Source organism: Dermacentor silvarum, chromosome 2, assembly GCF_013339745.2.
Source record: "Dermacentor silvarum isolate Dsil-2018 chromosome 2, BIME_Dsil_1.4, whole genome shotgun sequence".
In the NCBI taxonomy this organism is placed as follows: Eukaryota; Metazoa; Arthropoda; class Arachnida; order Ixodida; family Ixodidae; genus Dermacentor; species Dermacentor silvarum.
The window spans coordinates 68,184,561-68,199,721 of NC_051155.1; the positions used below are offsets into that span (position 1 = coordinate 68,184,561).

A 15,161-nucleotide genomic window follows, 5' to 3' on the forward strand; every position below is an offset into this window, starting at 1 on the left:
AATCATTCCCTCAGCTAGCGTGATCATAAAAATGTATTTACGATCGGAGGGAGCGTGAGCCCGACTAACTCAGTCGGTAGAGCATGAGACTCCTTATTTCAGGGTCGTGGGGTTGGGCGGAATACTTTGAAACCTCGTAATCGTCTTCCACTGATAAGGGTTGCATTGGATGAAACGATTTTTTTGTACTTTAGTTCCGCGAAAAAAAATTAGCAGTGCCTTATCTCGGCTATGCCAGGATATAAGTAGTGTAATCTAAGTCGGCCACATCGTTCAGAACCGGTACTCCTGGTGGCATGGGCGGGTAACGATACCCATTGGTAACGCTAAATAGTGGAATCGTCTGCTTAACGAGAAAGTTCTGGAACGTTGTACAAAGCTAGTGAGTAACGTTTCCTTTCTATTTTAGTTCCGCCAAAAAAAAAAAGTTTTGCCGTCCGGCAAGCTGAAGATGCCGCCCGAGTCCATGGACTTCGAGCCGACACCTGACGCCACTAAAAGTAAAGTGCCGGCACTTTAAATAAAGTTTATTTCTTCTTCTTCTTCTTCTTCTTGCCGTCGCTCCACTTCAGTGATCATAAAATAAAGGCGAAAGCTTGCACTCGGCCGCGCAAGGCTTAAGACACAGCGGAGCTTGCTGATTTGATGGCGTCTTCTTGGCTGTAACTAGGTTGAACTCGATCACCTCGACAGCCATTTCGAAGTCATTCTTCACATACACGCTAACTCCACCGGGAATTCGCACTTCATTGTGTTCATTGCACACGCAAGTCTACCCGTCGACCTGCATCCTCGAATTACAAGTCTCGGTGAAGCATACTTCACCCGCCCTCCCCGGTAGGCGGGATCCAGGCGGGAGCCCGTATACGCTCAGAATTCGACTCACGTTCACGGTCCCTATACTCGAGATCTCGTCGCCGCTGTCTCTTGTTCTCTCTTTCTCTGGCCGCGTATTCTGGATGTGCTCATCGCTGCCGTTGTTGCTCTCGTACAGCCTTGCTTCTCCAATTGCTGCTTCTTTTTCGGGAGTACGTACTTTCTTTTTACGTCTCATGGCTTCATCTGATCGAGCGTCGCCGCGCACCGGCTTACATAGCCATTGCTCGCTGTTGGCGCATGCGCAGTACACAGCTGGTAAGTAGCACCAGGTGTTCTAGCAGCTGTGGCGTCGCTGGTTGCCATGGCTACGGCGTGGCGGGCTTTCTGTGAAACGCCACACTTTTTCCAGCTAGCTTAAACAACTTCGCTGTTAAAACATGAGCTGGGATTCTCACGTCACCTCGGTTATGTAATATCTAAATAAGTGCTAGCAAATGTTCGATCACTGCTTCCTGTATCAATTAAATTATTGATCTACAACACAGTGTTCTTATGACATATTAACTATTGTTTCTTGGTATGGGGAAATACCACATTCCCTAACGTTAACAAACTTCACGTAATAGAAAAGAAAGCGTTACGTCATATCGCCAATGTAGATTATAATGCTCACACTGCGGAACTTTGCCGACACTTTAAGATTATTCCAGTACCAAAATTTTGCGAATATTCCTTTTGTATTAGTTATTCCTTATGTATAATATATTCCTGATATAGAATATTTGTTATGTATTAGATAGAAGAAATCTAGATATAACTGTGAAAATGCTTTTCTAAACAAATAGCCTTTGAGAATACCGTTGTACATCCACTTCGCAACAGGGAATGTTGGTGCGCTCGTGTTGTCGCACTGAACATGGACGACAAATGTTACGTCCTGCACCTGCATTTTTTCTTGCACAAACTAATCTCCCAAAAAGTTTATGTTGAAAAATGCAGCATACGTAACATACGAGACCATTTCTCGGTGTGATTATTTATCTTTCCCACCATTGTTGTATTTCTAGATATTTTGTAGTATCTAGCTTTCTTTTCTATATTCTTGTGCATATTTGTGTATATAGATATATTTGTATATATTTGCTTATCTATATGAATATTTTGCAGTATTTTGTAGTACCTTAAGTAATATGGCACTGTTATTGTCTATTGTAATCCTGATATAATCATTGTTGTATGCAATGTATATAGGGGCCTCGGGCTCTCTCAAGTGAATGGTTTTTGAGATTTTGCCCGAGGATTGACCGCATTTTAATGATGCAAATAAATAGAACTTGAACATCGCACATGTAATGAGTTCAAATACATCGGTGTAACTTTTGTTGACAACATGAAATACCAGAAACACAGACCGCGTGCACTTGAAGGCACTTTGAAAACTAGCATATTATTTTATAATGAACATTAAAGGATACTACTAATATTTACGAACTAAATGCATACAAAGCACTAATGAGGCTAATTTCGGAGCATGCGTCCCTTCTCTGGTGTCCAGACCGTCTGCAATCTCTGCATTACAAAGCGATACGATATATATATAAGAAATATTTTACCATCACGTTTCACCTTCATCACATGCCCATGACATATCACTGAACATACATGCACACATGCGAACGCCTCGTCACCTTGCATAAGAGCATACACGGATCATCGGTTGTGGCGCCACCGGTGCCATTTGTGAAGTGTACTGCGCGCACAACTCGCAGAGCTCAGCACCTTAACCTTATGACATTCCCACCACTTATGAACAGGTTTAAGTTTTCAGTTTTCTCGTCAGCAGACGTACTGTCGAGTGGTCTTGACGGTTCATTCGGCAATTACCTGCCGCGTAATTTGCTAAAGAAATCCCTCATTGTTTATTTCGTTAATTCTAAGACCTGCTTGAGTACTACTATAGTTTATTCGAATGTATGTACCATTGAAGAAATACACACGCGCACACACTTTTATTTTGATCGGTGGTCTTGATCGGCGGGGGAAGGGAGGAAATAAACTTTATTACATATAAAGCGGAGGTCGGGGCCCAGGCAGCCGCAACACTAGCCGACCACTCTGCCAGCCTAGTTTGAACGACCATGTCTGTCGATCGTAGTGTCGATTCCTATAGCTACGGTAAGGAAACTTGCTTCGTGACCTCTCTAGCGAGAGTATTACTGGGGCATCCCCATAGAATGTGGACCGGGCTCGCCTCTGCCAGGTCACAATATTGACACAATGATGTGGGGCTCCCGCACCACGGGACGGCGCGCGCAAAGGTCGGCGCCATGAAAGACGACGAAGCGCGTACGCTGCACGCTCTTCTTCTGACCCGCCATTAAAGAGAAGCGTCTGTTTTTTCAAGACTGCGTCTTCGATCTACGTTACATTTTTCTGGTCGAGGTGCTGGGTAACTCAGATTGTTGAGACGATGCGATTTCCAATGACTATTTTTTTTCCAGCGTCTATTTTTTCAAGACTCCGTCTTCGATCTACGTTACAATATGATTTTGATACACTATCACCTTTTATGATGGCAGCTAAGGGCCTGGGGCTTAACACACTATGGGTTTGCGCCCGCCTGACAGTTGTGGCCTGAACACGCGAAAGATAATCGTGCGGTGGCGGATAGAGTCGACGTTCTTCTCTGCATAGGTTGAGCCGATCACCGTAGCTTAGGGCTGCCCTTAGTGAGTCCGGTGCATGAGGCTGGCCCACCACCCGGTTGGTTGTTGCTCAGGCAGCAAGGTAGACTGCTTCGTTTCCCGGATTTCCCTTGTGGGAAAGCACCCAGATGAGCTTGATCTCTTGTTGTAGTGGTTTATTACATTTTGGACTCTTGGGCTGGCACACTCAGAAATATATTTTTAATGGCAGACATTGAGTCGGATAACACGAACCGAGTTCCCTCGATGGTCGTTCCTAAAGCAATCGCCGCTTCCTCGGCTTCCGTGATTGAGTTTGCTAGAATCTTCATTGGTACTAAAGCGTTCAGCCGAGGACGTCAGCCGCAGTTATAGCGTATGTCTGGTCTGCCTCGTGAGTAGCGTCAACGTAGGCTGCAGGTTTGTCATGCAGTCCTTTCAGTAGTGACGTCGCGCGTGCTTGTTATCTTGCGGTGTAGTGGCTTCCCATATTTTTAGGTAGGGAGGGAACATTTATTGTACCCCTCATAATATCTTGGCAAATATCTACAAGAATTCCACAGCTACCTTGGTTCTCCACAAGCAAAGTAGAAAGTTACCTATCAAGAAAGGGGTCAGGCAAGGAGACACAATCCCTCCAATGCTATTCACTGCATGCTTTGAAGAAGTATTCAAGCTCTTCGACTGGGAGTGCTTAGGAGTGAGGATCCACGGTGAATATCTCGGCAACCTTCGGTTTGCAGATGACATTGTTCTATTCAGCAACAATGGGGACGAATAACAAAAATGATTGATGACCTTAACCGAAAAAGTGTAAGAGTGGGGTTGAAGATTAATCTCCAGTAGACAAAGGCAATGTTCAATAGCCTGGCAAGGGAACAAGAATTAAGGATCGCAGTCAACCTCTAGAGTCTGTTAAGGAGTGCGTGCATCTAGGTCAATTACTCCCAAGGGACCCTGAACATGATAAGGAAACTGACAGAAGAATACAATTGGGTCGCAGTGCATAGGGCAGGAATTGCCAAATCCTGACTGGGTGCTTACCATTGTCGTTGAAAAGAAAAGTGTACAATCATTGCATTCTACCGGTGCTAACATATGGGCCAGAAAGATAACAAAGACGCACGAGAACAAGTTAATGACCGCACAAAGAGCAATGGAACGAAAAATGTTACGTCTAATTTAAGAGACAGGAATAGAGCTGTGTGTATCAGAGAGCAAACGTAGATAGCCGATATTCTAGGTTAGGAGGAAAAATGGAGAGGAAAATTGAGAGGAAAAATGGAGCAGGGCAGGTCATGTAATGGGTAAGATCGATAACCGGTGGACCATTAGAGTTACAGAATGGGTACCAAGAGAAGTGAAGCGCAGTCGAGGGCGGCAGAAAACAAGTGGGGGGGGTGATTAAGTTAGGAAATTTGCATGCGCAAGTTGGAATCTGCTAGCGCAAGACAGGGGTAATTGGAGATCACAGGGAGAGGGCTTCGTCCTGCAGTGGACATAAATATAGGGTGGTGATGATGATGATGATGATGATATTACACTTGATCTATCGTTCCATCCGTAAGCTTATGTAAGTTGACTTTGTGGACAAGAGAGTTGTGTACGTATTATTATTTTTGTTCAGAAGAGAGAGAAAGAAACGAAGAGGGAAAGGTAGGGAGGTTAACCAAGGAAGAACTCCTACATGTTCAACGCATTGTCTTTGCAGAACTTGAACTGTAGGTGCGTGCACCTATAGGTGCATCTAGAATGTGGCCCCACTGTCATTACACATATCGTGACTACGAATTCCATGTGGTTTTTGAGATACTTTTACCATAGAACAGTAATGTCTCCCTTTCAAAAAGTTAACAAAAGCTCCTTATCTGATGTGCTGAAATAATTCACATCTAATTTATTTATTTTTACTCTATCTTCAAACTTGTGGTATATTATTGCTGTTCTACCTCTTCAGTTAACGCAAGATTATGTTATCAACTGTCAACAACGCTGCGAATGCAGTTGACCTTGTTCTTCTTTTGTGTCTGCGTGGGTCTTGCTGCGCGCAGTAACCATTACGTTTTTTTTTTCGGCTACGTGTCAGAACGAAGCGAAATGTAACGCGGTGGTGAAAGCCGCTGCGGCCGTGAAGACAGCAGCAGCAACAAAACAACAACAGGAAACGTGAGGCTCGAGTGTCAAGGAGGCCACACGTAAGCGACCGCCATCTTGCGACGGACAAATGGCAGTATAAAACGCGGGGCCGTGGCACTGTGGGTCATTCACAACTGTCAGTGCCTTACACACTGACGTGTACGCTGTGAGAACGATAAAGTAGACGTAGTGGCACGTCTGGGAAGCAAGCGTCTGCAGATCTCTGCGTGCACGTCGTAGCGTCGGAAAGGTTTACCCATTCTCCCAGTCGCCATGTCTTCTGCAGCCCTTGTCCTCGCTCAGGTAAGAACACTCTACTCAAAATTAGTAGCTACGACTACGGTGCACCAGCATGGTGTTCTTCTTGGGGGAGCTGCCAGTATATGCACAGCCGTACCCCTACCGATTCAAGTACATGCTGACACTTATGGCCTGGAGATAATACCGCTAATGCGGAAGAAAATTGGACATAGGATAGAACATGCAAGCTGCGGCATATATTTTTCAACGATAGGAACGTACAGAAGAGAGCCAGCACACTTGCACTGAGGTCGGAAACCGTATGTGGCAGTGAATTTTTTCCCCAGTTTTTATAGAGCGTATTATTTTCATTACGCTTTTTACAGCGTAAGCTATTACGTAGTCAATCCAATAGCTGTTTCGGTTGGCGATGTTGCCCCGCCGCCGCCAGTGTCCGTCGCAGCTATCGTCAGGAATGAGCGAAAAAATACCAAGTTCTCGTCGGGATCGAACACGGACCTTCTGCGCGGGAGTCAGCTACTCTACCACTGCGCCACGCCAGCGCTTTCCAGCAGCTGCAGAACGAAGCCCTATTTGGGGTGACAAGTTGGAGCGGCGCCCTTTACCGAGTGACGTCAGGGTCAGGACGCCGCTCGCTCCGGCTCGCTCAGCTGCCGCGCGCACTCGTTCGCTTCGTGCACGCTCGGTGTATGGTTCCCGCCAGGCGTCAGGGCCAGGCGGTGGCCTGGAGCGGTTCAGCTGATTTCTGCTGTCACGCGTAAAGTGCAGTCTCTTTTTCGAAACTGAGTGAATCGTGAAAATTTGCTGCTTGGAAAGCAAAGCTGTAAGAGTTGCAGGGATTACTGTTTTACAACGCAGAGGTGCGCTGTGTGTGTTTATAAATATTGCGTAAAACAATGCCTGCAAATTCAGTATGAAAAATTTTATTTGTAGGATGCTTAGCTCCAAACTTAACATTCTTTTGGGATTTATTTGTGATAGACATTTCGTAATACACGGAAGAGCAATATTGGTATTTGGCGTCAACTTTATATATAAATCAAGATGGTAGAATAGGATACTGCCTGTGAAGCTTTCATCAAGCTTCTTATTGCTCAGTTGAGGTGTTCTACTCAAATGTTGGTTCTGCAGTAATGCGTCAAAACAAGGGTTAGGCGCGCATGTTTTACGGAAAAAATTGCTACTACTTTTACCTTTCTCTAAAACAGCCACCCAGAAAAATAATTCTGCATGGCTGTTCATACGACTGCGCTTCATGCATGTATAGCAATCACCTGAAAGAAAAGAGCCAAACCATTACATGCCACGCAATGTTTCATAGTGGCCTGAAGCGGTCTTTGTCGACGAGATGGTAGACACCTCCCGCAACGGAAGCAACGGACAATCATTATGATGTTATGACGAGGCGCGCACTGTTCGCGAAACCCTGCCGCTCATTACACCTTCAAATGAAACCATGAAGGAGTCCTTTACAGCTCCAATCGGAATGTATACAGCATACTCGAGGCACTAGAGTGCAGCTGTCCACTGTAGGACGAAGGCCTCTCCCTGCGATCTCCAATTACCCCTGTCGTACGCCAGCTGATTCCAACTTGCACCTAATATAAATATAGGGTGTTAAAAATTAAGCTTTACGGTTTTCTTAAATTAGGCACTGGGAGGCACGTGAAGACCACCTGTGCAAATGAGTGATGTGGCCAGGGGTGCACAAATTGAGATGATAATTATCGCTGACAGCAGTCCAATTACCTAAAATTGAATATATCAACTTTTTGTGGACTGCTGTAAGGGGATATGTTGGTATTGAAAAGTTAGAGGCAGTCGCGTTTCTAGACAGTATCAGTTGGAAGAATTATTCTAGCGTGTCTGTGCTCCGCGGTACCCGACCCCAAGTTTTAATTGTCGTTCGCATGATTACGCATGCAAGAGAGTTAGGATCGGCGCAAAGCTCCTCCTTGATGTGACGCTGCTGTGTCATGCAGCGTTTAGTATGACAACGGGGCGGAGGCATTGGCAATGATGCCGATTGTCACGCGATGTGAGATGCGCTCCGCGTAGCGTCGATACTTGCAAATTTTGCACTGCACTTGCGTTGTATTCCACCAGGTGTCACGACATGTACTATGGAGCTGGGGAGCCTATATGGAGCCGCTCCTCCGGCTTACTATGTCGCTGCTGTGTGTCCAGCGCAGGCCTTTGACTTTTATTTTGGTCTTGTGTGATTTAGGCTACATATTTCACCGCACTCTGCTCCTGATGACAAGCCACCAATTTTCGCGCTACATTCTCTTCGGCACAGAAAACGAGAAAGAAATGTTTGCCTCACTATTGACCTTTTTCGCGGCGATCTCGTGGGCGCTTCCATGTTTGATCACGTGGTGACGCGTCCATTGCTTGCCTCAACTGCCTGCGTTGTCTCCGTGTTTACATTGGATGTGTATGACGCCGGTGCCGCTTAGCAAACCTCTGTTTCGGGAGATATCATAGACAGTGACTGTGTGGGCGACACGAAGCTTTGGCCAAGGCGTCACAGAACATGCAAAGCGCTTTCGGAGCTTATTAAGCTACGTCAAAGCAAAACGAGCAGCGTATGTAGTGCTTGCTCTAAAAGCAGGGCTAAATATGTATTCCAAGCTATCCAAACTTTCCGCTCATGAATTGAATGAGGATTACCGTGTTTTGCTCTTCATTCATTATTTGGCAAATAATTTGAAGCAGCGGCTCGTCATGTTTCTGACTCAGTAAAGTTCTTCGGTGCGGTCACTATCTGATTATTTTCTGCCTAATCGCTCGCGGATGTGCTCATGCACTTCCGTTGGATTTGTTCTTGCTGCGCACAAGGCTTGAAACATATCTGTTCTGTACATTGTAATACCTTGTAGCAAAGGCAAAGTAACTCGATTACTCTTATGGACCGTCACGAAACATTCAGCTTTGACCATTTGTGCGCCATCGGTGTAGTACCGTCATTATTATGCGTATTTAATGCGCATATATTCAAGTGTGGCCCATTCACTTATTGTTCACACGTTGGCGAAAGAGTGTGCGTAAGTTTCCCTGCCAGTTGGGGTTGATGTGTGTAGATATTGAGCGCGAAACCTACTATGACAGGGAGAGGCGCTACTCCCTTTACCATTGTTTAGCGAGTGGTACTCACTCTTGCCGAAGTACTGGGGATGAAGATCTTTCTTTGAAGGTTAGAGATACAACGCTGGCGGGTGAGCAAATTTATGTATTCTTGAGGAAAGCCATACATCTCGATGTGCCGGTAGCACGTTCGGACAGTTGCAGCAGCGGTCCGCGAACTTGGCCACACAGATTCCTTCCATTCCTTAACATGCCAGTCACTATTTTTGCAGCCAACTACTGCGCATGTCTTCAATCCACATGATTCAGTCCAGCATGATTGGAGCACAGTGCGTTAGTGAAAACTCAGTTGCATTCCCGACAGCTGATCGCACAGCAGCAAGGTAGAAGCGGTAATGGTTTCGCATTCGTGCGCGGTCACTGAGGTTACATATGGCGCGCTGCCGAAAACGCCATCTCGTTTCTCTAGAACAAACTGATCCGCGAAAAGGGTCAATACAAGGACACAGGCCAACCACATATTTGCGCGTACACCCCACTGCGCGTACACCCCGTGGAAGATATGAAAATTTACTTCTGCAGATAAGGTAGTGCCGGCTATCCACCGCTTAAATACAGCCATGTCACTATTACAATGGCTATTGACGTGTATAAAGGACATTTTTCATACAGCGTATATAAATGACGAAGAATTCACGCCACTAATGTGCGGCGCAAAAACGGCATATGGGCTATTGCGTTGTACCAAAAGTCTTCACTGCGTCTTTCTTTCGGTTATACCCTCCTGAGACCTTAACACAACCATGGCATATAATCGCTCTTTGACGTGGTTTTTCTTGTGTACTGTTAAGTTGTGAACTTGAAAAACAATTTTACAAATTGAAATATCGCGGTTAGATGCCAGAAGCTGCGTCTCCACGTACGTCAAAAAAACAAAAAAAAACTTCTCCCTCATCTCCTAATGTTTGCTATGGTAAAAACAGCATTTCTTGCCTGAACGCAGAGATCAAGATGTACTACGTGTAGTACATTGCCATGTTGCAACCGCGTCTGGTATTTTCTCTCAATCTCAGTGAGTTCGAAACACACCTGAAGGTTGCTTTCGCCCGTATGGTAGGACAAAGAGGTCTAGATCAATTGAATGTCAAATTTCTCGAAAGCGGATGACAGGAATATGAGTAAACCACTTCTTAAGAATTCCACATGCACCACACTTCATTCTCAGAATGAATATTTTGCGTAATCACTTCCAAGTGAATTTAAAAAAATGTTGAAGGCAATGTGCAGTGTATTGTACAAGGGGTCTTGGGAGGACACGAGGATCAAACCCCAGCACAGTAACATCACGTGGGATACTGCGTGCTGTGTTCACAGGTGCTCGCGCTTTCCATGGTCTCGAGGACTCTCGGCGGCGGTCAGTTCGGGTTTGGAGGAGTTGGTGGCGGATTTGGTGGTGGACTTGGTGGCGCCTTTGGTGGCCCTGCCTACACCGGCACATTCGCACGGCAAGAACAGTATTACGTAAGTACCTCCAGACACATATACCATACGAAGGCATCGTTGCTTAATCGCTGTTCGCCTACCAGAACCACAATAATACCTTGAGTGTACATGTAGATTATAAGGGCATGGTTAGTGTTATGGCGTCGATGGCGGCCCGGGCGGCGGCGGAGGCGCCGCCGTAGAACAAGGGGGATTGCGCCGCAGCCCAGCAGCCGACGACATGGAAGGAAGGACAAGTGCACAGTCAAAGAACCCCTTGTGCAATCCCCCTTCAATCATGGTGACACCGGTATAAGTAGGCATGCCACCAGGTGACGCTAGCAACGCTTGGTAACTTCAGCACTGGGCCGGCCGTCCCAGTCGGCGGATGCATGCACGACATCACAGTTAGTCTCACAGGTGGCTGGAATAATGCTTGTGCGGTGCCTCTCTTCCTTGATGATCTATATATGATACTTATAAGCATGTTCTGCAGGAGTCTAAAGTCTGGTCCTGTCTAAGTGACATCAAATTATGTGACTCCGATTGGCAATTGTGTCTTAAAAAACTGGGACGACATTTATTGTAACATCGCATCCATGGGTTTTATTTAAAATGTGATGACAACTACTTGAAGCCTAAATGAAAATTAAAGAAATATATATTTTCCACGGGTCTCCTGCAACACAAGTGAAATACAAGCAGCGAAGATAAAATTCTACTAATAATAGCACTTGCAGACTCGTGCGCGCTCACGTCACGAAAACAAAAAAATAATTCCTTATGACCAGTTAATATGTGCATTTAAGTAATATGGCAGGCGTCGTCACATCCTAAAGGAAGCCAAAAGAAATGTCGACAAATGAAAATGTCTGCTTGTGGAATACGTGGACAAGCAGCATTGGCATAAGTGTATTCCATGATCTCCGCAGCTCTACTACTTGTTATTGCTGGTACAAAGCACATGTGAACCTTAAGTTTGAAACAAATGAAATGTGAACGCGGTTCAACAGTTTGTTCAAATAGAGATCACTCTGCATCAGTTACAAGGTTTCATGTGAGGAAGAGAGGGTACTTCCTTCTAATAGCTTATGCATTTGCGGCACTTAGTCGGCACTAATTGCTGCTTTGAAACATTTGTCAGGACCAAAGCACTGCTAAAGTGCAACGCTAAGTGTCGTACATGCGTACCCTATTAAAGAAGTACGCTTCCGGCGTTACAAACGAAAACTTGTTCAAGCTAGGTCGTTCGTTTCAAGTATAATTTTTGAAAGCGAAGCCTATTAAGTGGTATGTTGCGGTGCAGTTAAAGAGAGTGTTCAAAATTCCCGACTATGATCAGCCACTGGCGCTAGCCATTCTCTAATGTGGTTATATATATTCGAAGCTTCATATGTTTTGTCGTAAGTGTACTTAGTCGAACGCAAATAAGAGCAAACGTACTGGAGTACATTCGCATTAGAATCATATGTAGTTTAATTATTGTAATCAAACTGCAAGCTCAATATAGATATATAGTTTCTACTTTCAATATGTAGTAGTTGGTGATAATATTTACCGATACATAATTATACAGGCAGGGTTAAAATTAATTACACTGCCGAGGAATAGATTTGTTTTTCCGCAAGATATCCAGCCAGAAGGAATGTCTTCAAGCTTGAAAGAGAAGTTTGAAGCGGCTCGGTGCAGAAATGACACGTTAGATATAAATTCTGTTGTTCTTCACGTCATCTTTGTGCTAAAACATAAATATCGCACTCATTCGCAATCTCTCAACACAGCCACCGCAACCGTACAGCTTCGGCTACGACAACGTTGACCAGTACGGCACCAAGTCCTACCAGAAAGAACAGGGTGACGCCTCCAACACCAAGACGGGCATGTACGGCTATTCGGACGCCAACGGCATCTTCCGCCAGGTGAAGTACATCGCTGATGCTGGCGGATTCCGCGCAAAGATTGACACCAACGAGCCGGGAACCGCCCCTGGAGCCAGTGCCGACGCGGTCTACAATGCCAACCCTCTCCCCGCTGGCCCGCAGTACCGCATCATTGGTGGCTCCTCTCCCTACTCCTCTCGCTACACGAGCGCCTCCTCTTCTGGCCCTTGGTCTGGATAGTCAAGAGTGTGACGTGGGGAACTGTTTGCTGAATAATTGTTCGGGCTTCTGACGCTGTTTCTTTCTCAAAGGAACAGGTATGCCTGCTGCTCTCAGAGGCTGGACGTTTCTTGTGTTCAGAGTAGATATGACTCTGTACTGCAAGGGGAAATAATGCTAAATGAGAATAAAAGACTGCTTCAGCGATCGTCAAACGCTCCTCCTCGTTTCTTTCGTAAAAAAATAGGGCATCGTACCAGGCACTCAGAAGTGTGCAGAAGCTTGTGACTTCGAACAACCGAAAACGGCGTCGGACATTCGCAGCTTCTCTGGATGATCTGTTTATTTTCGCCATTGCATTACGACGTTTGTGAGCCCAACTCATTTATTTACGTCGCTGCTTCTCAAGGACAAGCAATTCGCTTAGACTACCGGCATTACTTCGCATTCCGACATACTGACTGAATAAACTTTATTGAAACCAGCAAGAGGTGGTGGTTGGGTATAGGCCTCCCACGTGGGGACGTCGAGGTGTGGCCTCTTCGCCGCCTCGCAGGCTTGCTGGGTCGCCCAGAGTTGGTCGTCGAAGTTGGAGCTACGCAGGCCAGCGTGCCATTTTAACGAGAGGGTCCTGAGGTTAGTGTCGTGGTATTGTTGTGTACAGTTCCAAAGTATGTGTGAAAGTGTGGCTGGCTGTTTCTTGCAGATATGGCACGTGTGATTGGGGTCAATGTCTGGGTAGATGTTGTTGTAACGGCGTAACGAGGGGTAGGTATTGGTTTGTAGCAGGTCGAAAGTTGTAGCCTGCGCTCGGGATAGTTTGGTGGCCGGGGAAAGTTCTACGCTCTAAGTAGAATGATTTCACAAGATCATTGTAGCGTGTTAGGCGATCCCCAACCGGTGGCGGTAGCCTAACCGTCTCCCGCGAGGCTAACGAGCCCTCGCGCTAGGTAGTGGGTAAGCTCGATGAAGTTGGGGTGGCGCGGGTGGAGGGTGCCTACATTAGCTGGGAACCAGACGAGTGTAACCTGATTGTTGCATTCTGCCAACTAAACTTTCTGCTCACCTGTACTTCAATTTTGTGCCATTTTAATCAGGAGGCTACGACTGAGCTTCACACTGATGTTAGCGGTGCGGACGGCAACACTGCACAAGTAAAGCTGCATGGCGAAGGCCACCAGGGTATCACCTACAGAACATTTGCCATTACAAAGGATGACTGGAACCATACGGTCACCGAATTGGAATGCCTCAAGGTAGCAGCCAAAAGTTCCAAATATATTGGCGCGCTATAAATTCCGGATCGTGATTGACGACCACTGTCTCCCTTGGTTGCATCACACGACCCTAGTAGTCAGTTACCTCGACGGTCGTTACGACATCAAGAACACGTCTTTCAAGTGCGGAGCAATTTAGGGACCCGACTTGTAGTCCCTCGTCGGTGGGTGTCACGAACAGCACAAGATCTACGCAAGACATAAAATTCCAATAATATCCCCCTAAAAATGGATAAAATGAAACCAAACATGTATAAAATAATATGAAATAAGGAAAACATAAATAAAAAACCCATTCATTAACGCAAATTATTGAAAACTAGATCGAAAACTCCAAGCTGATGCCGAAACTATTCAAGAGAGGGAGCCACAGCCTCACAAGTGAAAAATTTCGCTAGGGCGCGCTGAAAGAGAGCCGTTCCCGCGCTCCCGTAGAGCTAATATAACCAACTCTAGAGGAAAAGCTCCCCATAGGTGCCCATCTACTGAAATCGGGAACCGCAAGAGCGCTGCCATGTTGCTAGCCTATGCAGGCGCGTAGGCGTAGACGACGAGATGCGATTCAGCCGAGGCGCGCAAGCAACACAATCCCGAGCCTCCGTCAGTATGGTAGCGCCATCTAGTTAAGGCGCCTGCAAACGCAGCCTTTAGTAGACCGTAAATTTTGCATCAAAATTTTCTAAATAGCCAACCAATCGTTCTGAAAAATATACCGAAAGAACTTCAGACGTTGTCCGTGCCTACGTATTACGTGTAAGTGCTTCCATTTGAGTAATATTTTGAATATTTGTAGTCCTACAAAGATAAGTCGTAGCAAGATGGCGGCGCTTGTGCGGTGCCCGCTTTTTTCGCCCAGCTATAGTGCCTAGAAAATACTGGCTAGTGTGCCGACCACCCGCTCTTTTCAATGGAGGAGCGTGGCACCGTCTGCTATGAATGTCCATGGTGGCCGACAGGTGTCGCAGCAATACAGGTGGGTGAAGACTCCGCGTGTCGTCTGCTTGGCTGGAGCAGTCTCGCAGTGGTTGCATCGATTTTTGTGTTTGCGTTTTCAGTGTCATTACGGTGTTGTGTGTTTGTTCTTGCGTCATGAAAGCTTCAAGTGAGCTTGTGGTTGTCTGCTCCCGTGTCTGTGAGTAGGAGGACTATGTGGCGGCGGTGAAAGAATGTTGAAACCACAGCGACAGTGAAGAGAGGACTTGCTTTGCGCGGTTGTGTTGGAGTAGTTACTGCTCGAGCGAAGGGCTTGTATTCTTGTTCACTGCACCATCTGATGGCATACGGCTCGCAGAATAGGAACGAAGGATAAAAAGAAA

At 46.1% G+C, this 15,161-nt stretch overlaps 1 protein-coding gene across 1 annotated transcript; it reads left to right on the forward strand.

Annotated features, from left to right (window-relative positions):
* The first annotated feature begins 5,912 nt into the window (after positions 1-5,912).
* On the forward strand, positions 5,913-12,723 carry LOC119440130 (cuticle protein 10.9). Its single transcript, XM_037705068.2, has 3 exons — positions 5,913-5,942; positions 10,362-10,508; positions 12,251-12,723. Exons 1-3 carry the CDS (start codon positions 5,913-5,915, stop codon positions 12,587-12,589), a joined length of 516 nt encoding a protein of 171 aa, XP_037560996.1. The 3' UTR covers positions 12,590-12,723.
* The last annotated feature ends 2,438 nt before the right edge of the window (positions 12,724-15,161 follow it).

Excerpts from the sequence above, each read along its gene's own strand:
- LOC119440130 (XM_037705068.2), top strand. The coding sequence starts at position 5,913 with ATGTCTTCTGCAGCCCTTGTCCTCGCTCAG. Across the intron at positions 5,943-10,361 it reads CAGCCCTTGTCCTCGCTCAG|GTGCTCGCGCTTTCCATGGT; the intron begins GTAAGAACACTC and ends CTGTGTTCACAG. Across the intron at positions 10,509-12,250 it reads CACGGCAAGAACAGTATTAC|CCACCGCAACCGTACAGCTT; the intron begins GTAAGTACCTCC and ends CTCTCAACACAG.